The sequence below is a fragment of the Schistocerca piceifrons genome, chromosome 5 (genome assembly GCF_021461385.2).
Source record: "Schistocerca piceifrons isolate TAMUIC-IGC-003096 chromosome 5, iqSchPice1.1, whole genome shotgun sequence".
NCBI classification, from domain to species: Eukaryota; Metazoa; Arthropoda; class Insecta; order Orthoptera; family Acrididae; genus Schistocerca; species Schistocerca piceifrons.
This window is the reverse complement of record NC_060142.1, coordinates 426,877,102-426,905,097: the sequence shown is the minus strand read 5'-3', so window position 1 is coordinate 426,905,097 and position 27,996 is coordinate 426,877,102. Positions and strand designations below refer to the sequence as shown.

The window sequence follows — 27,996 nt, the reverse complement described above, 5'->3', positions numbered from 1 at the left end:
ATGAGGACCGCGACACTGTGCACCGTGGCGGCGGCGGCGCTGCTGCTGCTCCTGGCGCTGGCGGAGGCGGCCGGCCCGCAGGAGGCGCTCTACGCCAAGTACGAGAACCTGGACGTGGACCGCATGCTGCGCAACCAGCGCCTCGTCGCCGCCACCATCAAGTGTCTCATGGACGAGGCGCCCTGCACTCCAGAAGCCCGCGATCTCAAGAGTGAGTATCGACAACCGACGAGTTGATTCGAGCTCTTCTCTTTGTTTTCGTTGGCCCCGCCGTCGTCCTCATCCCGCTATTTGTAACCTTCGACCGTAGATACTAGTAGACTGTCCTTGCTGTGTAGATGCGCAAAACTGTAGACCTATGTCTCTGATGTCGATCTGATGTAGAATTTTAGATCACGTTTTTTGCTCTCGTATCATGTCGTTTTTGGAAACCCAGAATTTACTCTGTAGGAATCAACATGGATTCCGGAAACAGCGATCGTGTGAGACCCAACTCGCTTTATTTGTTCATGAGACCCAGAAAATATTAGATACAGGCTCCCAGGTAGATGCTATTTTCCTTGACTTCCGGAAGGCGTTCGATACAGTTCCGCACTGTCGCCTGATAAACAAAGTAAGAGCCTACGGAATATCAGATCAGCTGTGTGGCTGGATTGAAGAGTTTTTAGCAAACAGAACACAGCATGTTGTTATCAATGGAGAGACGTCTACAGACATTAAGGTAACCTGTGGCGTGCCACAGGGGAGTGTTATGGGACCATTGCTTTTCACAATATATATAAATGACCTAGTAGATAGTGTCGGAAGTTCCATGCGGCTTTTCGCGGATGATGCTGTAGTATACAGAGAAGTTGCAGCATTAGAAAATTGTAGCGAAATGCAGGAAGATTTGCAGCGGATAGGCACTTGGTGCAGGGAGTGGCACCTTCATGTAAAACGGTGAAGTTCTTGTAGCTTGTATCACATTTACATACGTTGCCTCAATATCACGGAAAAATAGTTTGTACTCAAGTTCTGAATGTGGTCGTCATGTTGCAATCTTCAGTCCGAAGACTAGTTTGCTGCAGTTCTCCAAGCTAGTCTAGCCAGTGAAGCCCTCCTCATCTATGCATAACTACCACAACGTACATCCATTTTAATTTCCGTAAGGTATTCAAGATTTGGTCTCAATTTTTTACCTCCACACTTCCTTTTATTACATAATTGTCCGCTACGGTCGCAGGTCCGAATCCTACCTCGGGCATGGATGTGTGTGATGTACTTAGGTTAGTTAGGTTTAAGTAGTTCTAAGTTCTAGGGGACTGATGACCTCAGATGTTAAGTCCCATAGTGTTCAGAGCCATATGAACCATTTGAACCGTAATTGTCAGTTCCTTGGCGCCTTAGTATGTGTCCTTTCAAACAAACCCCTCTTTTAGTCAAGTTGTAGCATAAAGCTGTTTTTCCCTCGGTTCTGTTAAGTACTTTCTCACTTGTTGCTCGATACACCCACCTAATATGCAGCATTCTCCTACAGCATAACATTTCAAACGCTTCTAACTTCTTCTTGTCTGGACTGGCTATCATCCACGTTTCATTTGCATACAAGTCTACACTCCAGACAAATAGCTTCAGAAAAGACTTCTTAACGTTTAAACTTATATTAGACGTTTACAAATTTCGCTTTTTCGGAAATGCTTGCTCATACCACTCTGCATTTCAAGTCCTCGCTACCTCAGCTATCATCAGTTGTTTTGCTACCCAAATAATAACACTCATCTACTACTTTTAGTGTAATTTCCTAATCTAATTCCCTCAGCATCGTCTGATTTAGCTGGACTATACTACATTCCCTTGGTTTATTTTTACTTAGACCTTATTCCATTCCATAGGTTTACTTTTATTGATGTTCATATTACAAACTCTTTTCAAAATACTATCTATTGCATTCAACTGTTCTTCCAAGTCTTTAGCCGTCTCTGACAGACTTCGGTCATTCGTAAATCGCAAATGTTTTATTTCTTCTCTCTGAACTTCAGTTCCATTTCTAAATTGTTCCTTTTTCCTTGATAGTTTGCACAGTGTACTGATTGAAGAACATCGGGAACAAGCTACAATCTCGTGTCACCCCCTTCTCAACTAGCGCTTTCCTTTCTATCCATCGCCGGCCGGTGTGGCCATGCGGTTCTAGGCGCTTCAGTCTGGAACCGCGTGACCGCTACGGTCGCAGGTTCGAATCCTGCCTCGGGCATGGATGTGTGTGATGTCCTTAGGTTAGTTAGGTTTAAGTAGTTCTAAGCTCTAGGGGACTGATGACCACAGATGTTAAGTCCCATAGTGCTCAGAGCCATTTGAACCGTTTAGCAAAAATGGCTCTGAGCACTATGGGACTTAACATCTATGGTCATCAGTCCCCTAGAACTTAGAACTACTTAAACCTAACTAACCTAAGGACAGCACACAACACCCAGCCATCACGAGGCAGAGAAAATCCCTGACCCCGCCGGGAATCGAACCCGGGAACCCGGGCGTGGGAAGCGAGAACGCTACCGCACGACCACGAGATGTGGGCGAACCGTTTAGCCTTACTATCCATCGACTTTTATAAACACAGTCTGATTTCAGTAAAAGTTGTAAATAACATTTCGCTTCCTGTATTTTATACCTGCTACCTTCAGAATTTCAGAGTTTGGTCGAGTCCACTTTGCCAAAAGCTTGCTCTAAATCTACAAGTGCAAATGCTCATCAGAGACAGAAGTTGATCACCTAGTGTAAAATATGATGGTCTGCAACCATCACAAACATAAAAAAAACATTTCCTGGACATTTGGAATTTTGTTTAGACTACGTTGAAGCTCGTCAAGCAAGTATGTGCTCTTTTTAATGGAACGATATTCTTTTTTGCGGCATTGGAAAGTTCTTGAAAAGACGAGAACGAGGCTTGTTAATGTTGGCGTCCAACTTTCCGCAAAAATTGAAAGACACGGTGACTGGTATTGGGTGCTGTGGTGTAAACACCGTCAAAAAACGAATGTAATCCTGTTACCAAGAGCGCGTTATTAACTAACTGGTAGCTGTTGTGGATTATATGTTAATCATTTTTTGAAAAAAGAAAAAGATTTGCAGTGCAAATATTCTTTTATAATTTTTAGGCCGTCGCTACCTGAAACTATTCTGTGGAGTAAAACGTCTTATTTATAAAATGATAGCGACAGATAGTACCAGGCGAGTTGCCTGACAAAAATTTATCCGATTGGTGGCAAACTCAAAACAGACCTAAGGGCATGGGTATTTAACTTCACATTGTGAATGTAAGCAGCACCCGAAATGGAAACAGATTTTTGCAGAATCTCTTAAACCAAGGTTTTTTATTTTTGATTTTGTGCGATAACAATAAACAAGATTTATTTTAAATAGAGGGCGTTAGTGTGCTCTGCAGCACTTTAGTTCATTATATATGAACACAATCTGATGTTGTCTGACACACATATAACATATGTGGAAGTCATTTTGATGAAAGCAGCCTCTCTGTCACCAATTAAATCCCCAAACACAACGACTGCTTCCAATTAAACAAGAAAAAATCGACAATGATAACTTAGCTCACCATTTTAAGGCGTTAAATATGTATGCAACGAGATACTAGTTTAATAGTTTCGGCGCAACTAGAAAGTGTGAGCCGTTCTTTCTTATGACTGTAAAAATTGCATCAAACGATCAAGCAGTTACAACAGTAGTGTAGGAGATCTACGGCTATCTTCTGCCACCAGCACAGATAATGGAGTAAAATCCATGGTTTAGTATTGATGGTGCCTAAGCGCGTAATCCGCGGAATACCAAACAGAAGTTACAACATGACAACACTGCATACAGCTTAAACCTCAAATATAAAATAATTAGAGAGGAATCCCTCGTTAAAACGGATCATGAAATTTACATCTACAACTAAAATGAAATAACGAGGGTAATTCAAGCCGTAGTTTAAACAGACTTCCTGCCAGTGTCGGAATGGTTCTGTCATTGAATGAATGCTTCGTCTCTACTAATCTGTGTTGTGATGCAATGTATTCTAGGGGGCCGGCCGCTGTGACCGAGTGGTTCTAGGTGCTTCAGTTCGAAACCGCTCTGCTGCTACGGTCGTAGGTTCGAATCCTGCCTCGGGCATGGATGTGTGTGATGTTCTTAGGTCAGTTAGGTTTAAGTAGTTCTAAGTCTAGGGGACTGATAACCTCAGATGTTAAGGCCCATAGTGCTTAGAGTCATTTGAACCATTTTCTTGTATCCTAACGCCCCTTCTTTGTCTCTCTCTCTCTCTCTCCCTCTAGTACATACGACACCATCGGGGCCTCAAAATTTCGTCATGTGCATGCGTATGAGATACGATGTTAATAAAAAGTATTTAAATAGTATGGAGACGCTATGGATGGGTTAGTAAGAAGTCAGAGTATCACAGTGTCTAAGTCTACTTATTCGCACTTCGTACGCCTCCGTTCCTGCTAGACTTATTTCTTGCTACCACTTGAACGAAAATAGGGGAACTTGTTCGGACAAAAGTGAATGAACATTTAATAGGCAGAAAAGGAAGAAAGAAATGTCACAAGAATCAACATTCGCAAAATAAGAAGAGAAAAGCTGAGACGAAGCTTTCCTGTAGGTACATCCACATATTCTTCCGGGTATCTGTTTTCTTTTGGTATTGTTACTGGCTTGGGATACTGGGCAAGGTCCGTGAAGCTGCCCGACCGGGAAAGGAGGCCACCTGCCGGCGCCTTCGACTGGGACTGCTGTCGTAACACTCTCCCAAGACGTGGACCGCTTTCTCCGACACCACTTTCGCTTTCAATAGCCGTCTAAGCAGTACCGTCGTCGTTTTAAGGCTACAGTTTAACATAATTTTGAGCCTGGTTTTCTTTAATAAATACCATCACTTTTAGTCCGTGTTTACACTCAGAAACGTATATACACTGATGAGCCAAAACATTATGAACATGCTACTGGTCCACTTTTGGAGCGCTTCATACACTCTAAAGAGAAAAAAAGAACGTCTCACCACGAAGGAATTATCCTAATGGGACGGAAATCAGTAGAGGTGATATACATGTACAGACCATCAAAATGGTTACGATTTCGGAAACATAAGATGATTTATTCTAGAGAAAACTGAGCAAATCAATAACGTAATGGTCTACTTCTGACCCTTACGCAGATAGTCATTCGGCTTGAAATTGATTGACAGAGTTGTTGCATGTCCTCCTGAGGGATATCTTACCACGTCCTGTCCAGCTGGAGCGTTGGATTGTCAAAATCACGAGTTGGTTGGAGGGTCCTGCCCATAAGGCTCCAAACGTTCTCAATTGAGGAGAGATCTAGAGGGCCTTGCTGGCTGGAATCTCACTGACTGGAGTAGAATTATCTTCAGTGATGAGTCCCGCTTAGAACTAAGCCCCGATGACCCGCGAACAAGTGCCTGGAGACGCTCCAGACAGCGGTGGGATACTAACCTGACAGTCGCCCGCCATGCGGACCTGAAACCAGGAGTGACGGCCTGAGGTGCCATTTCTTTTCATAGCAGGACCCCTTTGGTTCTCATCTGTAGCATACTAGCGGCACATCGGCGATATTCTGCTCCCCGTTTGGTTACCCTTCATGGCAAAGAATTCCGGGCTTACATTTCAGCAAGGTGATGCCCGCCCGCACATGTCAAGCGTTTCTGCTATTTGTCTTCAAGCTTGACAAATCCTGCCTTGGCCAGCAATGAGTGTTTCAGCGATTGTCCATGGCTTGGATTAGACAAGTCCTTGGTGGGTTTCGGAGATAGGCGGCCCCAGATGCCTACGCACAGGTCAAGCAGTTCCCGTAAATTACGGACCGGTGGTTGTGAGCACGGAACTGCCGCCCGAAAGCGATCCAGGTGTGTTCCATCGGTTCGCGTAAGGTGAACTTGATGGCCAGGACATCAAGGGGAGTACACGATCCTACTCCGAAAATGGTTGTAGAACGATTCTGGCATTGTGACACGGTCACTTTTCCTGCTGGAAAACGCCATCGATGTCGGGTAAGAAGTCAAGCATGAAGCAAGTGGTCCGCAATAACGTTCACGTAGTCTACAGCTGTCAACGTGCCTCGATTACAGTCACAGGTTCCACGAAAGCCTAAGTGATATCTCCCATTACTCAATACCTGAACCTGTGGCGCAGTGCATGTTTCGAGCAGCTGTTCGCCTCGGGCCGGCCGCTGTGGCCGAGCGGTTCTATGCGCTTCAGTCTGGAACCGCGCGACCGCTACGGTCGCAGGTTCGAATCCTGGGCGTGGATGTGTGTGATGTCCTTAGGTTAGTTAGGTTTAAGTAGTTCTAAGTCTAGGGGACTGATGACCTCAGATGTTAAGTCCCATAGTGCTCAGAGCCATTTGAACCATTTTTTTGTTCGCCTGGGTGATGTCGATATCTCGACACGACCATCGAACTGATGTAAGTAGAAGCGTGATAACACGACCAGGTGACACGTTTCCATTGACCCACAATCCAGTATCAATGATCCCGTGATCGTTGCAGTTGTAATTGACACTGTCATTGGGTCGATATGGGAACATATAGGGGCCGTCTGTTGCGGAGCAACATATTTAACGATGTATCTTCCACCAACACTCTACTTAGTCGTCAGATCTGCCACTGATTGCCTCTTGTCCTTCTTTACAGATAAGGTAAGTCTCCGACCCCCACGTTTTGTGATGAGTCAGGGACGTTCGACACTCTGACGTGTACTCACTGTTTCACCGTCCTTCAACTACTTTGCATATATACTCACGACAACAGCACGCCGACAGGCGATCGGCTTTGCAATTTCCAACATGCTCCTTCCCAAGCATATTTCATCTGCCTTTGCGAAAGCCGCTTTTGTCAGTGTATTTTCCCATTTGCGACCCGTATCGGCGCTAGAATGATTCTCCATTCGTCCTTTGTTCCGCCGTAGGTAACACAAAAATGCGGTAACATTTGAAAATCCAATACTTCACGGAATAAAGCAGGTAGAGAGGTAAAAACTGACACAAATGCTTGAAATGACATGAGGTTTCATTGAAACCAAAGAAAAGTGCACAAAATCACCAACAGATGCCATTTCATATGATACAAAGGCAATGATTAGCATAACAATTGATTTTTAGCAAAGACAATTTTCCTAATAACAAATGCTCAACGTCCGTCCTTCATCAACACGTGTAGTGGACAAAAAAATGAGCAGAACTGTAGAGCATATCAGGCATGTTGAGAAATTGGCGTCAGAAACTGTCTTTTAGCTTTCTTAACGACGTCGGTCGACCGCGATAGACTTCCGACCTCTCGTAACACCATAACTAATAAGTACCAGTATTGAGGTCTGGGGACCTGGGAGGCCAAGCATGACGGACGTAGTGGCCCAACACGCAATCCCCGCACACATCTTTAACACGTGTATCAATACTGGGTGTAGAGCCACACTGCATAAAAGTCGTACCTTCCAGCAGGTTTTTATCAGCCAGGCTGGGAATGATACGACATCCTCTCTCACTACAGCTCATTTGATACACGATTCTCATGCTGCGTCACTAACGTGTCGCTGCCCAGCGCCACCCATTGGCCATTTTTTACACTCTGTTTTGGTTTCAATAAAATCCCATATTGTTTCGGGCACACATGTCAATTCTTACCTCTCTACGTACATTATTCCGTGAATTAGTGCATTTTCAGATGTTAACTGACTTTTGGGTCACCCTGTACTTTCCTTGCCGCGTCACCATGCCCACGATTTCTCCAGACGACATTCCATCTCGTGGTGGGCGATGGTTACATTGTTTTGGCTCTTCGATGTATATGTCATCTTCTTTATCATCCACACATGTTTCTCTGAAATTTCACGATCTGGAGTGGTAAATTTTATTCTCTTAATCGCACATACTGATGACCACGTAGCTTTCTGCCATCTACAGTGCAGCTGATATTTTCTACTGTTTCACATGAGAAATGTTTTGGTTTCTACGTTATCAAAAATGGTTCAAATGGCTCTGAGCACTATGGGACTCAACTGCTGTGGTCATAAGTCCCTAGAACGTAGAACTACTTAAACCTAACTAACCTAAGGACAACACACAACACCCAGCCATCACGAGGCAGAGAAAATTCCTGACCCCGCCGGGAATCGAACCCGGGAACCCGGGCGTGGGAAGCGAGAACGCTACCGCACGACCACGAGATGCGGGCTACGTTATCAAGACCCTATGGAACTGTACTCGCAAACACGCGTGATGTAAACACTGACATAGTGTGTACTGCAAAAAACAGATCGTTAGGTTTGTATCAACATTTAACTTGCAAGTGCGTAAAGGTTTCAGAGCATTTAAACTACAGAGTGTATACTAGAGCACACTACTGCCCTTCTGAGGTGATGAACCTAGCACACTAGAAATATTATACAGAATAGGTTTTACTTATACTTTAAACATCCTGGTCACGCTAGCAGATTAACTAATAAAGTTTCAAAAGTTCGAAATAACACGAGGACAATTCAGCAAATCTTCGCTTACACTAACTTGCTGCGCAAAATACTGTGTCCAACGGTATCGAGATTTGACTTACAAGGGGCACGTGCCTACTCTTCATCACCGATTTCGTCCAGAAATGTTGTTTGTATAGGGCCTCTCCTCGGGTAGACCGTTCGCCGGGTGCAAGTCTTTCGATTTGATGCCACTTCGGCGACTTGCGCGTCGATGGGGATGAAATGATGATGATTAGGACAACGCAACAACCAGTCCCTGAGCAGAGAAAATCTCCGACCCAGCCGGGAATCGAACCCTTGCCCTTAGGACTGACATTCTGTCGCGCTGACCACTCAGCTACCGGTAGCGGACTTCCAGAAATGAAAGTGACAGAACTGAAAGTTCCAGGTGGCCAAGCGTTTTGAAAAAATAGCAGTTCTGTTATCGTAGTTTCTTGGCAGCGGTTAGCGCAGAGGAAAGAGTGCAGGAGGTCAATCCGTGGGCTTTGGGGTCTAGTACCTATGCGAGAACTTTTTTATTTTATTTTCACGTTTTACGTTACTTACACTGCAAATGAACCGAAATATGAACAAAGTAACCCACTCGTATTCAGCACAATATGCTACAACCCTCTCTGGAAAATTATTGCCAGGAATGTCGTCATTACTTCTTCAAAGTCTAGGAAATCTACAGTAACTACAAACAAAAAATTTTTCACTTGTATGATGAAGCTCTATGTGCAGGAGAAAAAAATTTCTTCTCTTAATTGACTCGTGGGAAAGACAAGAAAATCCACAAGTATACGACGAGATTTGTAAAGATGAAGGATAGAAGGATTGCCATAGTGCGGTATTAAAGTGATTACGCCCAAACGCACTCCGCTAGTGCCACCATGCGATGTCTGTTTTTACTATCAGGTAAAAAATTTGATGAAAAACCTGCTTTTATCGAAAAAGAGAAAGAAATCACATCCCTACAAGACTGTATTAAAATTCATTCCACTGTACATCATTATCTCTCCTCGCCAGTATTTTTGTCGAGATGATGCGTTACGCGTGGTTTACTGCCAAATCGTGCGATGAGAGTAAATTTTTCAAGAATGTAAACCAAGCTAGTTTTTCTGTAGAAACTTTAAAACAAACAAAGAACTGTAAAAAGTGCGACATTTATAAAGTGTACAAGTTGCCGAGTTAATTACTGCTTTCCATATCATTTTTCGATGAATATCATCCCAGCACGTGTAAATCATAAGCCTTAATATAATAAAAGTATGTAATATAATATAGGGAATTCTCATGTACACTTTAAAATGGTTCAAATGGCTCTAAGCACTGTGGGACTTAACATCTGAGCCGGCCGAGGTGGCCGAGCGGTTCTAGGCGCTACAGTCAGGAGCCGCGCGACCGCTACGGTCGCAGGTTCGAATCCTGCCTCGGGCATGGATGTGTGTGATGTCCTTAGGTTAGTTTGGTTTAAGTAGTTCTAAGTTCTAGGGGACTGATGACCTCAGATGTTAGTCCCATAGTGTTCAGATCAATTTGAACCATTCTGAACTTAACATCTGAGGTCATCAGTCCCCTAGACTTAGAACTACTTAAACCTAACTAACCCAAGGACATCACACACATCCATGCTGGAGGCAGGATTCGAACCTGCGATCGTAGTAGCTGCGCGGTTCCGGACTGAAGCGCCTAGAACAGCTCGGTCACAGCGGCCGTCTGTACACTTTAAAATTTGTTCCTATGAATTTATTTCCAATCCTAAATTTGCATTTTGCTTTTCTTTACATGCCTTTTATGACAAATATTAATAAATACCGTATACTGAACACTGCTTCGTTTTATTTGCAGTGAAAGTAACGCAAAAATTGAAAATAAAAAGAAAATTGTTTACGTATAGGGACTCAACACCACGACCCTCCAATTACCGTTCTGCATATTTTCCACTGCGGCAATCGCAGCCTGGATCTTAGTATAAATGATTGGTGTTGCACTCGGCGAATGTCTTTCCTCTAAACGCTTGGCCATCTGTAGCTCCCATTTCGTCTCACATTACCGGCCCAGGCCCTTCATATACCATAAATGTGGTCGAAATCGTCAATGACGATTAGGTCTGGACTCCTAGTTAATCTGTCACACGTGGTTGTCCCTTATGTAACGGTTTTTGGTTTGAAAAGAAAAATTAGTTAATGTGATCTCTTATAAAGAGACCCTATACATCGTATTACTCAGTACAATGTGATTCAGGTGGTATTATAAATATAGCAACCAGTCACGTTTCTTGGAAGACCCTAAATTAATTAAATCAATAACAATTCCAACATTTCCTACTAATTCCAGAAAATCGAAATTCAGTTTCGATGCATCATGCAGATGGTACACGTTTTGGTTACAGTAGACTGCAAATTAACACCTTGAACACCTTGTTACGAAAATTTGTGACGTGACGTCGTTATATAATATTGAGGTCGACCTTACTGTGAGTAACAAATAGAAAATGACGACGTTAAAAAAACTGGTAAACTACTCTTTTCTATTTAAGTACTTCAATGTTATCTCGATCAAACTGGCATTAGCTACAAAAGAAGCACTGTGTGCTGGTCGTCTGTAGAGTGTCAAAGAGGCGTAAAACAAACAAGTCGTGCAGCAGTAATGACAAGGAAAGTTAACTGCTGAGCACTGTTCCATACTAGTCAAAGATTATGTAAATGAACCAACGAAGAGAATTTTGCTGCCAGAGTGTCTTTCGTTCCCTTTCACCTATCCACGACAGACAGCCATATCTGTGCCACTTCATGTTTCTAACAAGGGAAACTCCCCCCCGCCCCCCCCCCCCTCCCCTTTTCCCTCAGATTCACTTGTAAAATGGCCTAGCGGACAGCCCGTCAAAAACGGAATAGAGATAAAGCATGGAAACAGGAAGAAGGTGTACTGAACTGCGAAGAAAGAAGTAAAACAGAAACATTGAATGGTCCGAGATCAAGATGTGCAGATCGAGCAGACTGCAAGAACCTTGGTGTCATGGTTGTGCGGTCAAGGCATTGGACTGCAATCTGGGAGGTCAATGTTAAAATCTTCTTCGGGCCCGTTGACGTGTCTGTTCTCCTTCAATAGTCTTGGCAATTGTCATACTGTGGTGTGCGTACTGTAAGACCTTCGGTACATACACCATCAGATTATTTGACTTGTCGCTCTAACGAAGTAGGCGAGTGTCAGCAATAAGTCTCGTGGTCTTATCGTGGCGTGTTTATCTTCTGCCGTTAGGTCAGATGATAGAAATGCCACTTGCACACTTAGAGTAGCAGATTGACGGTGACCAAGTTTAAACAGAACTTCATTAATTTTTACACACATTTATTAAAATAATAACAAACATAAAAATTATGTAACTTGGGTCTGGATGCTATTTACAATTGACAATCTGAAGTTCTTTTGGTATTGGTAGGTTAATCTTATTCTCACACATATCTCTGATACTTGACAAAAGTGTCTATACATTTATCTTCATGGCTATGTACAGGAATCTGGTAATCTTTTTAGGCGCAGACTGAAACTTGACTATAGACTGGTACAGACAAATGTAGAACTCGTACAGACTGTTGCAGACAAATGCAGATTGACTAATCGGAGGTCTGTACACTTGTTATAATACCTCGCGCGTTCATGTATCACTGCGCGAGTGTGATCCACGAGGAGAAAAGGTTCTACGTTAGCAGCAATCTCACTGGCTGAATTACATTTTAATACGCGGATCGGCGGAAGCAGAATTTGGTCCGTCTCTATGGCAGCGCCTTCTCGTAGTGCGGAGACGGACGAGCGCTGAGCCTGCGCTGTTGTGCTTAGCGGGGCGCGCTCTAGTGGGAAAGTTGTGTACGCGCCGACTACGCGGAACTATGTACACAACACATACTATACACTGGTTACAGAACATGACTAAAGTAAGAATATATTACGTTCACAAGTAAACGTGATGAATAGTGCGAGCAGGCGAGTGCCGCATCGACCTCTCACAGAAATGAAAGCAACAAATAAACGGGTGTGTACCATGTTACAATACAGGAACTCAAGATTCAAAACTTCCAAAACGGAATGTAAGAATCATAACATGTGGTACTCGTGTACAAGAAATAGGCGGTCCCTTCCTTACACCTAGCTGTTGCAAATGGACGTTACACCACAACACAACACAAATTTGAATACAGTGGAAACAGGTGTCAAGGATCAGAAGGACAATTCATAATTTTATGAAAAAAAAAGAAGACAAGAGGGAGATTTGAAGACTGATCTCCCCCTTCGCAGTCTAACACGACAACCACGCCGTGGTGCTAGCTGTTCGCTCGATGGTACACGTCTTGAGCTTCGTTTTTCACAGTTCAGGACACTTTCTTTCTGTTTTCATGCGTGATCTGTGTTTAGTTTTAGACGGACTGTCCGCTGGGACAACTTACCACTATATCCGAGGCCGTCGATGGGGAGTTTCCGTTGTACGATGTACATCTGTAATGTTCAGAAACATCATTTTCCATTAATTCTCCCCGCAGCCAGCATTAAAAGTTCTGGAAGTAGAGAAGTAAGTTTTCTCCAAATAATCTATTTTTTGTCAGTTGACTTGTTCCCTGCTTGTCACCTAGCTGTTGGTGTAAATAGCAAAATTTGGTGTCCTCTTGGTATCGGTGTGCATCGACGTTAAAACGTTTCCTTTAGCTATGTTCATATTGTTACGTTTGCATGTAACTGTTAGGCAACGGCCAACCATCGTTCTAATAACTGAATTAGGATAATTTCTGACAAAAATGGAGGTTTTTAGTTTGCGTTACTGTATCTGAGTAAATGAATTGCTTCTTTCAGGTTGTACGAGTAGTATGTTGTATAACTTCCATAGTTCTAGCAACCTGTATGAAACCATTATATGAGACTACATGAAAGTTCATTACTTCTACATCCAATGTGTACAGTTGTGTATGCGTTGTGCAATCTCTGTGAAACATTTGTAGAAGGAATTGCTGCATAACTAACTCTATTAACTTTATTTGCAATCTTTATATTTGAACTTCTAATACAAAACATTTATAAAATCTTTAGTTGAGCAACATCGGTACGTATGTTAACCAAACGAACATTTACATACGTAGCTGTCGACGATTCTTGTATCATGACTGAATTGATCACTAATTATAAAGTGTACCTTCCCACTTTTGTGAGTAAGAACAAAACAATATTTTTTAACACAGCACTCTAAATACGATAGTCGTTTGGACTAATAATTGGCGACAAACTGTAGCTGTACGTAATTTGAATCTGCATAAAATGAATAAACAATCACTGTTCCTTAAGCGCACGTAATAATGTGTGAGACTGAGCTTAAGAATGATATGGCTTACCAGAGCATCAACGGAAACATAGCTCTACTCAACAGTGCATGCCATCTTTGATTGTAATCACTGCAACAAAATGAACTGGAAGAAATTCCGCTGCTTTTGTGTTACATAAACAAATATCACTAGGTGCAATGTGAGTAAGCCAAAATCCATTGAATTATTCACTAATTATCGGATCACGCAGGCTGTAATGTGCGTCCAGGTAACGGTACTTAAAAACTTTTGAAGAAGCAAGTGGGATGTGAAGGCTCGGTAAGGACTAACTTGAAAACTATTGTGATTTTGCAGTGTATTTACCATGAACGCAGACTAACACAGACAGAATTAGATAATATTAACATGTCTACATTAATGGTCATTGTTATTAATAAGTGCTGTCATTTAGATATAAAACAAAAAGCTTATTCAGTACTTTGAAAAAGAGAAAAGGTAAAGAGCGATGTGATGCTTTCCTGAGTTCGTGCATACTAGAAATGAAGTGCTTAAACCGACAATGCTCTAATAGTCAAAACAAAACTTACAACTTTGCAAAACCTTAAACTGAAATCGCTCCCTAAACATGACATTCTGTTTCCTGCAGTATTAGTACACGCGAATGCATAGCCAAATATTACCTATTTGATATGTTCGAAGCTGCAACAGCTGCATGCGGAAATCAAGGCTCCAACAAGCACAGACAAGACAACACGTCCGATTCTACCAACAGACGACAAAGAAGTGTTAGTTGGCGCGTGCTGACTACGCAACAATATAAACTTTGGTATCCAAAGGGTCTCCTCTGTATATGTACTTGGGAAATACGCTCTCTGCGGCGAATCTTACGAGCAAAACTGCAACGTAATATAGTAACCTTACAGTTGAACGAGCTCCAGTTGCAGAAACGTTTGCAGTGTGGGTATTTTCTTCGACGTCTCGCTTCTACCGTAATACGAAAAATGGTTCAAATGGCTCTGAGCACTATGGGACTTAACATCGGAGCTCATCAGTCCCCTAGAACTTAGAACTAATCAAACCTAACTAACTTAAGGACGTCACAAACTACCTCCCCAGAGACATCCTATTTTCTTCAGCTATTTATATTGATTCTTCGTCTGCTGTTTCAATCGTGGTTGACAGTGCCGGCTCTTTGTTACAGTTTATACCGATTGATTTTGTTACAAATTTTAGTTTTCTCATCCACCGAAATATCTCTCATGCAGTGTCACCACAAACTTTTTTTTGCATGGTACATGGCACATGTAGTTCTTAATTTCACATAAGCAAAAGCAGACTGACCATGTCTCTGTGATTACATGAAAACTTGAAATCACTGTGTGTAGATCTGAAAACATAGCGCAGATTTGTTAGAAATGAAGCACGATAGCCGTTGTTGAAGGATATTATTCGTAAGCTGTTCCAAAGAATGTGCGTTTCCGTCCCTATTCGGATAATGGCGAGGGCGTTGTTGAAGTTGCTTTCAAATATTGTAGTTTTATTGCTGCCGACGCGACGCTTTGTACTAGATATAGCTTGTAAGCAATCTACGTTCTTCCGCTTGTCAAATACAACAGCATTCGTCCGCAAATTCCTTGGTACGATACATTGATCCTTAAAGGAGTTCTTAACGCTAGGAAGCAGACGTACGAGGGTTTGAACTTTAATAGTGGTAACTATTTATTTACAGCTCGTGGAAAATAGATACTTTGTTTCAAAGTTTTACTGACCTTCAAAGTAGTCACTAGCATTGTGCAGAACCCGTTTCCAGCGATGTGGAAGTCGTAGGATACTCTTAGCAGTGCCAGTTGTGCTGACAGTTCCTTCAGGTTAGAAATCGAGTTGAACTCACGAGGACTTAAGTCAGGAGAGTAAAGTAGGTGGTATAGCACTTAGCAGCCCCATCAGTCAAACAAATCAGTAACAGCTTGCACTGTACGTGCTTGAGCATTGTCGTGCAAAATGATGGTCAGTTCCTGCAGAAAGTGTCATCCCTTCTGTCTCTATGCTGCTCATTTTTGGAACACAACCTACGACCACTGCTAAGAGTATCCTACAACTTCCACATCGCTGAAAACGGGTTATACACAATCCTGGTGGCTACTTTGAAGGTCAGTAAAACTTTTAAACCCTTATCTATTTTATACGAGCTGTAAATAAATAGTTGGCACTATTACAGTTCCAACCCTCGTACTTGGATGAACACGAAAAACCAACAGCGACACTTTCAGTGGCGTAGGTGATGTCCGCTATGAAGTACTACAGAAGGGTCTTACCATATTATGTCTCCAATGTCCAAGAGGGACTGGATATACATGCACATGGTTGAATGTACAATTATCACACTACTGATTATTGGTCACTGTGAAAGAACTAATTATCGTGGTGGATCGGCTACCGCTGTTCAGCAACCTCTGTTTCACAACCATATTGGCTACAAAAACATGAAGAACGAAACCAAAGAACCTGTTCCAGCAGAGAAGGCATTGGCAGTAATCCAGGACGGGTTTGTTTCTGCTTCTGAGAGACTTATAGACACAAGAGGCAGCATTCTGATAACGTTAATAACGAAAGATTTTGCTAGTATTGCTAAATTAATGTTGTGTCAAGACTGAGAACCGATGTGTCTGCATACATATTTCAATCTTTTAACTGTAACTGGCTTTGTTATTTCGATTACAATTTTTTGTCAGTTGGAAAGATCTGGTAGGAAGTCCGTTCAGCTTTGTGTTCACAGAATTTCTCGGGGTTTATTTTCCATCCTGCAATTCCATTTCTATACGACCAAACATGTGAAGTTTTTGCAAAGCTGGTATTTCCTTGTATCGTTCGTAATGTGGCAGAAATTGTTACCTAATAACACATTTATCAATATCATCAACGAGATACTAATTTTGTGCATTTCAATTATTCTGCTTTGTGAGAGATGCTCGATTCTTGCTCCACTGAGGCCTTACTGTTGTGTTCCTGTTTGTTCCCTTGTCACTTTCTGGGATTTTTGTTGGTCTGTGTGAGGTTTTACATTTCTGCATTGCCTGAGAGAGGAATTATTATTAGCACTGATCTTACTAACTTTCTCTTGTGCTTGTGTACACTGATGTAACTGTTTATGAACAACGGCCTCGGCAGGTATGATTATTTTTATCACCATCATCATCGTCATCATCATCGGCTGCATGACATACACTGCTAGAAAAAGGCCACCTCTAAACTTTTCCAGTGCAGTACGCCCTTCATCTACAGGTACAACCATCCACTTCTCTCCTGTATGTGCTCAAACGTCAGCCACTCGTCTTACATTAGCTCGTCACTTTGCTACCTCCAGAAATCCGGCAAAGAATTTACTTGACCCATCTACAGTCCATAAGTGCATCCCACTCCTGAAACATCCATTTCATTTCTATTATACCACAATTACGTCTTTCACTGTATCTGTTCACCCTCCGTTTGTTTGTTTCCCTGCCTCTTATAGTAATTCACATCATGTAATTCCGAATTTCTCGCTGATCCACCCTTAATTTTCAATGTTTTCGCATTAAAAGTCCATGTCTCACTGTCATCAGCCAAAAATATTTATACACACAAATTGTAAACTTCTCTTTTCGGGTCGGCCGGTGTGGCCGAGCGTTTCTAGGCGCTTCAGTCGGGAACTGCGCTGCTGCTACGGTCGCAGGTTCCAATCCTGCCTCGGGCATGGATGTGTGTGATGTGCTTATGTTAGTTAGGTTTAAGTAGTTCTAAGTCTAGGGGACTGATGAACTCAGATGTTAAGTCCCATAGTGCTTAGAGCCATCTGAATCATCTCTTTTCGGTGCTGAAAACACTGTTTTATTCACGAACAGTGTTGTACCAGGGGAGGTCATAAAGTTTCAATTACCGCCTCGAGAAAATAAAGTTACTTGATCAGTATTTGGTTTGTTTCCAGATAAATGTCTATAGTCCTGAAACAGCCATGCCATAGTACCGTAGCACGCCGCTACAGGAGCCAAAACAAGATGAACCAACTCATCTCATTCCCACTTCACCCTTTTTTTCCCTCCAACAGCGAGCTCCCCAAACAAACACTCAAGTGCCTTTTACACTGTCGGAAAAGAAACCACAACAACAAAAAATAATTAATGTAGGGCAATGAAATTTCTGGAATACATTTGTGTAGGTAACATATTTAATGAATTACATTGTAAGATCACACGTTAGTGTAAGAGCGAGATAAGCCATTGCATATGTGCAATGCTGGTACATTAATAACCGGTGTAGCAGCCAAAAGGTTGAATGCAAGGACATGGACATGTATGCATTGTGTTGTACAGATGACGGTTGCCAGTCTGCAGGATGGAGTTCCATGTCTGTTGCACTTGGCCGGTCAATACAAGAACAGTTAATGCTGCTTGTGGATGAAGCTGAAGTTGTTGTCCGATGATATCCAATATGTGCTCAATTGGAGGCAGATCTGGTGATCGAGCAGGCCAAGACAAGATATCGACACTCTGTACAGCAACTTGGGTTACAACAGCGGTATGTGGGCGAGCGTTATCCTGTTGGAAAACACTCCCAGGAATGCTATTTATGAATGGCAGCTCAGCAGGTCGGATGGCCAGACTGACGTACAGATTGGCAGTCAGGGTGCGTGGGGTAACCACAAAAGTAGTGTTGCTGTCATATGAAATCTCATCCCAACCATAGCTCGAGTTGCAGATCAAGCGTGTCTAGCACACAGACAGGTTAGTTGCAGGCTTCAACTGGCCTCCTTCGAACCAACACTTAGCCATCACTGGCACCGAGGAAGAAACAGCTTTCATCAGAAAATACAGCAAACCTCCACCCTGCCTTCCAACGAGCTCTCGCTTGACGCCACTGAAGTGTTGCTACCAGCAAGATTCTAAATGGCTCTGAGCCCTATGGGACTTAACATCTTAGGTCATCAGTCCCCTAGAACTTAGAACTACTTAAACCTAACTAACCTAAGTACATCAGACACATCCATGACCGGGGCAGGATTCGAACCTGCGAATGTAGCGGTCGCGCGGCTCCAGACTGTAGCGACTAGAACCTGATTTGCACCCTCGTAGTGGCGCTACTAGCGTGACTCTTATGGGACAGTAGCGAAATTTAAATAGATATCATCTTTCAGGTGGAAAAACACGCCTGCCAACTTTCATTTATGTCGAACTACACCTTGGTGTTGCGATTTGCCGACCGGTGGGGCCGAGCAGTTCTAGTGCTCAGAGCCATTTGAACCATTTTTTGTTGCGATTTGTTTTCCGTCAGTGTATTTTTCGAGGTGATAACTACCACTCTCGTAGGCCTATCTTACTCCGTTGTTTGTATTATCTTGCTGTCTACCCAGTTGTCGTCTTCAATAGTGATATTGTGTTCTTTCTGTATGTTGGTCATATACGTTACACTGTCTGAGAAGGAAAAGGGGAGCTGCCAGAAGGGGCGCAGAAAACAAAGTCAAAATCCACCAGTTGAGAGTGATTACAAAATCGAGTCAAATTCACAAAAAAAAAAAATCTCGGTATTATGAGCCCACTTATAAATATGACGTAGTTCCTCTGGCGGGATGTATGCACTGATTTGACTCTGTGGGAAGGGTTTCGAAAGCCACTGTATCCTATCCTTCGGCAAGCGGCCTACAACTTTTGTAATAGTCCTTGATATCATAGTTACTGGCAACGGTCTCACACACGTTCTATTACAGACAGATCTGGGGATCTTACCAGCCACGGCAGAATCTTAACATCATGTAGAGAACTCGTGAAAACACGTACTATTTATGGGCCAGCACTGAACTCTCTTGTTGAAAAATGGCAACTCCCCCCCACCCCGCATAAGAGGTACCACTTGAGTGTGTAACATACCGTTGTGCGATCTGAGTATCCTTAGTCACTACCTGTGACCTGTGTCATACCCAATGGCTCCCTACACCATGACCCTGGAATAGCACCTTTGCGTCTCCCTAAAGCATTGGAAGGATATGATCTCTCCCCATGTTACCGACATACTCTCTGACGATGGTCATCCGAGTAGTGAAGAACTTTGGTTGATGGTTGAACACAGTGGAACTTCATTCATCAGCAGCCCATGCTTCGTGGTCACACTACCAGTGCAAACGCAGCCATTTATGTTGCGGTGGTAGCCGTCTTACATATAAGACGGTAATTCCGTAGTGCGGTTCCAGATAATTTCCAACCAATAGTGTAAAAAGACACAGGGTGTCGTAGGGAGCATACTTTTATTTATTTGAGTCATCAGTCTTCTGACTGGTTTGATGTGACCCGCCACTAATTTCTCTCCTGTGCCAACCTCTTCGTGTCAGAGTTTCACTTGCAACCTACGTTCTCAGTTATGTGCTGCATGTATTCTAATCTCTGTCTTCCTATACAGTTTTGCCCTCTACAGCTCCCTGCAGCACCATGGAAGTCAGTCCCTGATATCTTAACAGATGCCCCATGATCGTGTCCCTTCTCCGTGTCGTTGTTTTCCACGTATTGATTTCCTCTCTGCGCAGAACGTTCTCATTCCTTACCTTATCAGTCCACCTAGTTTTCAACATTCGTCTGTAGCACCACATCTCAAATGCGTCGATTCTCTTCTGTTCCGGTTTTCCCGCAGTCCATGTTTCGCTATAATAGAATGCTGTGCTCCAAACATACATTCTCAGATATTTCTTCCTCAAATTAAGGCCTATGTTTGATACTAGTAAACCTCTCCTGGTCAGGAATGCCATTTTTGCCAGTGCTGGTCTGCTTTTGATGTCCTCCTTGCTCTGTCCGTTACTGGTTATTTTGCTTGACTTCATCTACTTCGTGACCATCAATCCTGATGTTAACTTTCTCGGTGTTCTCATTTCTGCTACTTCTCATTACTCTCAGTTCAAATACTGTACTCATTAGACTGTCCATTCCATTCAGCAGATCACGTAATTCTTCTTCACTTTCGCTCAGGATAGCAGTGTCATCAACAAATCGTATCATTGATATCCTTTCACCTTGAATATTAATTCCACTCTTGAAACTTTGTTTTATTTTCATCATTGCTTCTTCGATGTACAGACTGAATAGTAGGGGCGAAAGACTACATCCCTGTCTTACACCCTTTTCAATCCTAGTATTTCGTTCCTGGTCGTCCACTCTTATGATTCCTTCTTGGTTCTTGCACATATTGTATGTTACCCGTCTCTTCCTATTGCTTACCCCTGCTCTTCTCAGAATTTCGAACAGCTTGCACCATTTTATATTATCGAACACGTTTTCTTGATCGACAAATCCTATTAACGTATCTTGATTTTTCTTTAGTCTTGTTTCAATTATCGACCGCAACGTCAGAATTGCCTCTCTGGTGCCTTTGCCTTTCCTAAAGCCAAACTGATTATAATCTAACACATCCTCAATTTTCTTTTCCATCCTTCTGTTTATTATTCTTGTCAGCAACTTGGATGCATGAGCTGTTAAGGTGATTGTACGATCATTCTGACACTTGTCAGCTCTTGCAGTCGTCGGAATTGTGTGAATGATATTTTTCCGAAAGTCATACGGTATATTGCCAGACTTATACATTCTACACACGAACGTGAATAGTCGTCTTTTTGACACTTCCCCCAATGATTTTAGAAATTCTGATGGAATGTTGTCCATCCCTTCTCCCTTACTTGTTCTTAAGTCCTTCAAAGCCCTCTTAAATTCCGATTCTAATACTGGATCTCCTATCTCCTCTAAATCGACTCCTGTTTCTTCTTCTATCACACCAGACAAATCTTCCCCCTCACAGAGGTCTTCAATGTACTCTTTCCACCTATCCGCTCTCTCCTCTGCATTTAACAATGGCATTCCGGGGCACTCTGGAGTCTATTATTTACACTCAAATGGAGGTGCAGAAGTGAGGGTATCACGACGTGCTTGGCGCACAAGACGGCGATGCTCTCCTGTGGTGGTCAGACGTGGCCAGCCGGAGCCTGGACAACGAGTACACTTCTCCTCACTTCCCCATGCAGTCCAAAATTGTCCCACTGTCACATACCAATACCCCATCAATCTGGATATTGCGCGATTCGACCAGCCAGCCAAATGGAGACCACAGTGAGGCCTCTTTCAAATTATGCCAGTTGCTGATACGTTACCTTGCACGAGTGCTTGGCATCTCTGTGTCCTTGACGGTGGTCACTTTACATCTGATGCTTTTTACGACCCTTATATAACCTATCAGTAATAAACGCGAAAAACACTAACGCAATCTCGCACCGTTCTACTATCACCAACAATTGCAGCTCTTAATCATTTATATACTCGCCGATGGTCTGTACGTATAAGAATTTCCATTGATATCCGGCCATGTCTTCTTGGTGCTCCATTTTTATTTTTTTTTTTGTCAGGTAGTATATTTTGCTCTTATTCAAACTGATTTTGGAAACTACTTTTAAACCACCACGCTTAAGCTGTTCCATTCGTTGATGAAATTTATTAGCGCTTGAGATAAGCAGGAATAGCACAATGGAGTGTAGGGCTTTACATCAGGAAAGAAATGGAACCCAGCGTAGTTGCAATAAGGTATGTAAACGAACGACTGATGTGGATAGATTTGACAGTGTCTAGCAAGTAAATTAGGATTGTGTCAGTATATTCGCATTGTGAAGGGACAGATCAAGATAAGATGGATAGTTTTTATGAGACACTCAGTGATGTAGTTGTTAGAGTAAAGGACAAGGGCAGTGTTCTGCTCATGGGTGATTTTAACGCCAGGATTGGAAATCGAACAGAAGGGTATGAAAAGGTTATGGGTAAATTTGGAGAGGATATGGAGGCCAACAGGAACGGGAAACAACTCATGGATTTCTGTGCCAGTATGGGCTTGGTAATCACAAACTCCTTTTTTAAACATAAGAACATTCACCGGTATACTTGGGAAGGCAGGGCAACCAGATCTGTCATTGACTATATAATAACAGATCAGCAATTCAGGAAGGCTGTGAGGGACACACGTGTATTCAGGGGATTCTTTGATGACACTGATCATTATTTAATCTGCAGTGAAATTGGGATTGTGAGGCCGAAAGTGCAGGAGGTCAGGTCCAAATGTAGGAGGATAAGAGTGGAGAAACTTCAGGATAAGGAAATCAGGCACAAGTACATAACAGCGTTCTCAGAAAGGTACCAGTTAGTTGAATGTAGTCAATTACAGTCATTGGAAAAGGAATGGACAAGATACAGGGACACAGTACTAGAAGTGGCTAAAGAATGTCTTGGAACAGTAGTGTGTAAAAGTAGGATGAAGCAAACAGCTTGGTGGAATGACACAGTCAAGGCAGCCTGTAAAAGGAAAAAGAAGGCCTATCAAAAATGGCTACATACTAGAACTCAGGTAGACAGAGAAAGTTATGCTGAAGAATGAAACAAAGCCAAACTGATAATTGCAGCATCCAAGAAGAAATCTTGGGAAGACTTTGGAAACAGGTTGGAGACTATGGGTCAAGCTGCTGGAAAACCATTCTGGAGTGTAATTAGCAGTCTTCGAAAGGGAGGTAAGAAAGAAATGACAAGTATTTTGGACAGGTCAGGAAAACTGCTGGTGAATTCTGTGGATGCCTTGGGCAGATGGAGGGAATATTTTGAAGAGTTGCTCAGTGTAGGTGAAAATGCGACCAGTAATGTTTCAGATTTCGAGGTAGAATGGGATAGGAATGATGATGGAAATAGGATCACATTTGAGGAAGTGGAGAAAATGGTCAATAGATTGCAGTGCAATAAAGCAGCTGGGGTGGATGAAAATAAGTCAGAACTCATCAAATACAGTGGAATGTCAGGTCTTAAATGGCTACACAGGATAATTGAAATGGCTTGGGAGTCGGGACAGGTTCCATCAGACTGGACAAAAACAGTAATCACACCAATCTTCAAACATGGAAACAAAAAAGATTGTAACAACTACAGAGGTATCTCTTTAATCAGCGTTGTGGGTAAAATCTTCTCAGGTATTGTTGAAAGGAAAGTGCGAGTATTAGTTGAGGACCAATTGGATGAAAATCAGTGTGGGTTTAGGCCTCTTAGAGGTTGTCAGGACCAGATCTTTAGCTTACGGCAAATAATGGAGAAGTGTTATGAGTGGAACAGGGAATTGTACCTATGCTTTATAGATCTAGAAAAGGCATATGACCGGGTTCCTAGGAGGAAGTTATTGTCTGTTCTACGAGATTATGGAGTAGGAGGCAAACTTTTGCAAGCAATTAAAAGTCTTTACATGGATAGTCAGGCAGCAGTTAGAGTTGACGGTAAATTGAGTTCATGGTTCAGAGTAGTTTCAGGGGTAAGACAAGGCTGCAACCTATCTCCACTGTTGTTCATATTATTTATGGATCATATGTTGAAAACAATAGACCGGCTGGGTGAGATTAAGATATGTGAACACAAAATAAGCAGTCTTGCATATGTGGATGACTTAGTTGTGATGGCAGATTCGATTGAAAGTTTGCAAAGTAATATTTCAGAGGTAGATCAGAAATGTAAGGACTATGGTATGAAGATTAGCATCTCCAAAATGAAAGTAATGTCAGTGGGAAATAAATATAAACGGATTGAGTGCCAAATAGGAGGAACAAAGTTAGAACAGGTGGACGGTTTCAAGTACTTAGGATGCATATTCTCACAGGATGGCAACATAGTGAAAGACCTGGAAGCGAGGTGTAGCAAAGCTAATGCAGTGAGCCCTCAGCTACGATCTACACTCTTCTGTAAGAAGGAAGTCAGTACCAAGACTAAGTTATCTGTGCACCGTTCAATCTTTCGACCAACTTTGTTATATGGGAGGGAAAGCTGGGTGGATTCAGGTTACCTTATCAACAAGGTTGAGGTTACGGATATGAAAGTACCTAGGATGATTGCAGGTACTAGCAGATGGGAACAATGGCAGGAGGGTGTCCACAATGAGGAAATCAAAGAAAAACTGGGAATGAACTCTATAGATGTAGCAGTCAGGGCGAACAGGCTTAGATGGTGGGGTCATGTTACACGCATGGGAGAAGCAAGGTTACCCAAGAGACTCATGGATTCAGCAGTAGAGAGTAGGAGGAGTCGGGGCAGACCAAGGAGAAGGTACCTGGATTCGGTTAAGAATGATTTTGAAGTAATAGGTTTAACATCAGAAGAGGCACCAATGTTAGCACTGAAGAGGGGATCGTGGAGGAATTTTATAAGGGGGGTTATGCTCCAGACTGAACGCTGAAAGGCATAATCAGTCTTAAATGATGATGGTGATGATGATGATGATCAGATAAGCTTTACGGTACCATCCGCAAAACGATGGTACCTCAGGCACATTACACTAACACGTATTCAGTCTTCGTTTAACGATGCGAAAACTTCCTCCAGCACAGCTAAGAATGTTTTTTGTGATGTGGGATGTCGTTACATGAATCCACTTTCAATTCTGAATTTCTTATTATCCTCGTGAAGTCTGATGGAGCAATGACGAATGCAGGGGGTCTCAAACCTTTTGGGTCAAACTAAAGCAGGTGATAGTGGGTGCACAACCAATTATATTGAGATAGGAAACCAATGGTCAGAAATGTGTATTTGTAGTGTTACGGACATACATAACACACATCGCGTAACAACAACGTAACTCATAATAATTGTTCAAAGCACCGACGTCCAGTCTCAACGCATGTAGTGCAATGGCACAGACAGTTCTGCCGTACTCTCACAAAGATCCTGGGTGTCTGTTGTACACCTGAACGCAGCTGGTGATAAACAGCGTTTACCCCTGACGACCTTGTGCTCTCCACAGATGAGGAACCATTCACCGGTGATGGTGTTTTCCACAGGCGCAACAGCCATGTCTGGAGTAAGCGGTGAAATGAAATGTCGTGTGGCTAGGGCCTCCCGTCGGGTAGACCGTTCGCCTGGTGCAGGTCTTTTGAGTTGACGCCACTTCGGCGACCTGCGCGTCGATGGGGATGAAATGATGATGATTAGGACAACACAACACCCAGTCCCTGAGCGGAGAAAATCTCCGACCCAGGCGGGAATCGAACCCGGGCCCTTAGGATTGACAGTCTGTCACGCTGACCACTCAGCTGCCGGGGGCGGACTGGAGTAAGCGGTGACCACCAGCAACGATTCTCTGTCAACATATGGACGGGCAATGTCCAAAATGAACTAATATGACCTTATTTGCTGCCTACCAGTCTGACCAGTCCACGTTACCTGGTGTTCCTGTGAGATGTGGGCCGCGCGGGATTAGCCGAACGGTCTACGGCGCTTCAGTCATGGACTGTGCGGCTGGTCCCGGCGGAGGTTCGAGTCCTCCCTCGGGCATAGGTGTGTGTGTTTGTCCTTAGGATAATTTAGGTTAAGTAGTGTGTAAGCTTAGAAACTGATGCTTTAGCAGTTAAGTCCCATAAGATTTCATACACATTTTTTGTTTTTTGTTTTGCGAGCTGTGGTGCCACAGTTCTTGTACGTGGTTTCAACACGATGGTGCATCAGCTTTAATGTTGATGTACACGAGCACCCGAACAACGCGTACCCTCATCGTTGGCTTGGAAGTGGAGGTGCTGTCCCGCGCGATAACCATCTCACACCTCTGGATTTTTTCCTCTGTGGTCACGTCAAGACATTGGTGTATCAAACCCCCACAGACACGGACGAAGACCTACTTGCTAGGGTCCAGGTTGCCTGTCTTCTGGTACAATAGGCACCAGGGTCTTTGAGAGAGTTCGGTAAAACTTCATGAACCATTGTCATGCATGCACTAGACCGGCGGTCGTTGCTTTGAATATTTACTGTGACTTATGCTGTTGTTATGCAGTGTAAACGGTGTATGATCATAACAGAATAAATATGCATTTCCCACCATGGTTCCCTGCCTCAGTATAATCGATTGTGGATTCACTATCACCTATTTCAGTTTCATCCAAAAGATTTGAGACACTCCGTAGAGCCCTCAGTATATTAAAATGGACAGAATCGACAACTTCTCTCTAAAGACTGTTTGTAAAGGTTTTGTTTTAACATACTACGAATGTGACACTTTACATGTGTGTTCGCAGAGGTGCTGCCAGACGCTCTCAAGTCGGATTGCTCCAAGTGCTCGGCCAAGCAGAAGGAGAACGTGCGGAAGGTGTTCGAGTTCATGATGAAGGAGCGCAGCGCTGATTGGCAGCGCCTCTCCCGCAAATACGACCCTGACGGCGAGCACAAGAAGCGGCTGGAGGCGAAGCTGAAGGAAGCTCAGCAGCAGCAGCAGCAGAAGCCAGCGGAGGCGGCGACGGCGGCTGCCTAGGCACCAGCGCACCGTCCCAGTTTCAATCACGTGATTCCCTACTTGTTAACAGAGGCCCGTCTTGCCCGAGCCATTAAGGAATTTCACTCAGCAGGGGAGTTACCCAAAGTGATGCCATTCTCTGTCCATACACTGATAAACGTTCACAGTAGCAGTATTACATGCAAACATCCTACCAACTGACCAGTCTGTAGTGAAGAAGACTCAGCCATCTGATGATTCTATTAATAGTGTTATTTTTTGTCACTTTAGATGCAATACCCGGTGGTGTTGCATTCGAGTAACAATGTCGCACGGTAGTTGCAAACCTTAAACACAGACTAATTCCCTGTATTTCTGTGTATTCACCTATAGCAGCTTAGCCAAGAACAGTTTTAGGAAGGAAGTGTCAATAGAAAAATGCAACTAGTACGAGAATCAATGGTTTAGCTTTGTTTGTTATTGATAACTGAGCAAGATAGTAATCTCGCCACTGTAGTTAAAGTCAATGAACTAGGAATAACATTTTGGTAGTAAATCAGTTTCAGAGTAGTTGGAACACCACCAGCCCTCTTGCTCAAAATGACATAAATCGTAATGGACAACTTTCAAACGAAAAGTCTCAGCAGCTATTTGCATTCGAAACACCTTAAAACACATTTTTCATGCTTATTACTCTGTCATACCATCGAAAAGGGAATTCCTCTTTCTTTGTCTGAACTGAAATTAACCTACATGGGTTATTCAAATTTTTGTTCCTTTCTGTTTATACCCTTACCTCAACTCTATTTTGCATTATATTTACTTCTCCCTACATTGTCAAAGATACATTTGTTAAGCAAGACAGCGGTATGTATGTGTCCTACTATTACCCATTGGGGTGCAAAGACTGATCCTAAAAG

At 43.0% G+C, this 27,996-nt stretch overlaps 1 protein-coding gene across 1 annotated transcript; it reads left to right on the top strand.

Annotated features, from left to right (window-relative positions):
• LOC124797820 (ejaculatory bulb-specific protein 3-like) lies at window positions 1-27,989 on the top strand. Its single transcript, XM_047260848.1, has 2 exons — window positions 1-211; window positions 26,883-27,989. Exons 1-2 carry the CDS (start codon window positions 1-3, stop codon window positions 27,113-27,115), a joined length of 444 nt encoding a protein of 147 aa, XP_047116804.1. The 3' UTR covers window positions 27,116-27,989.
• Window positions 27,990-27,996: the final 7 nt, after the last annotated feature.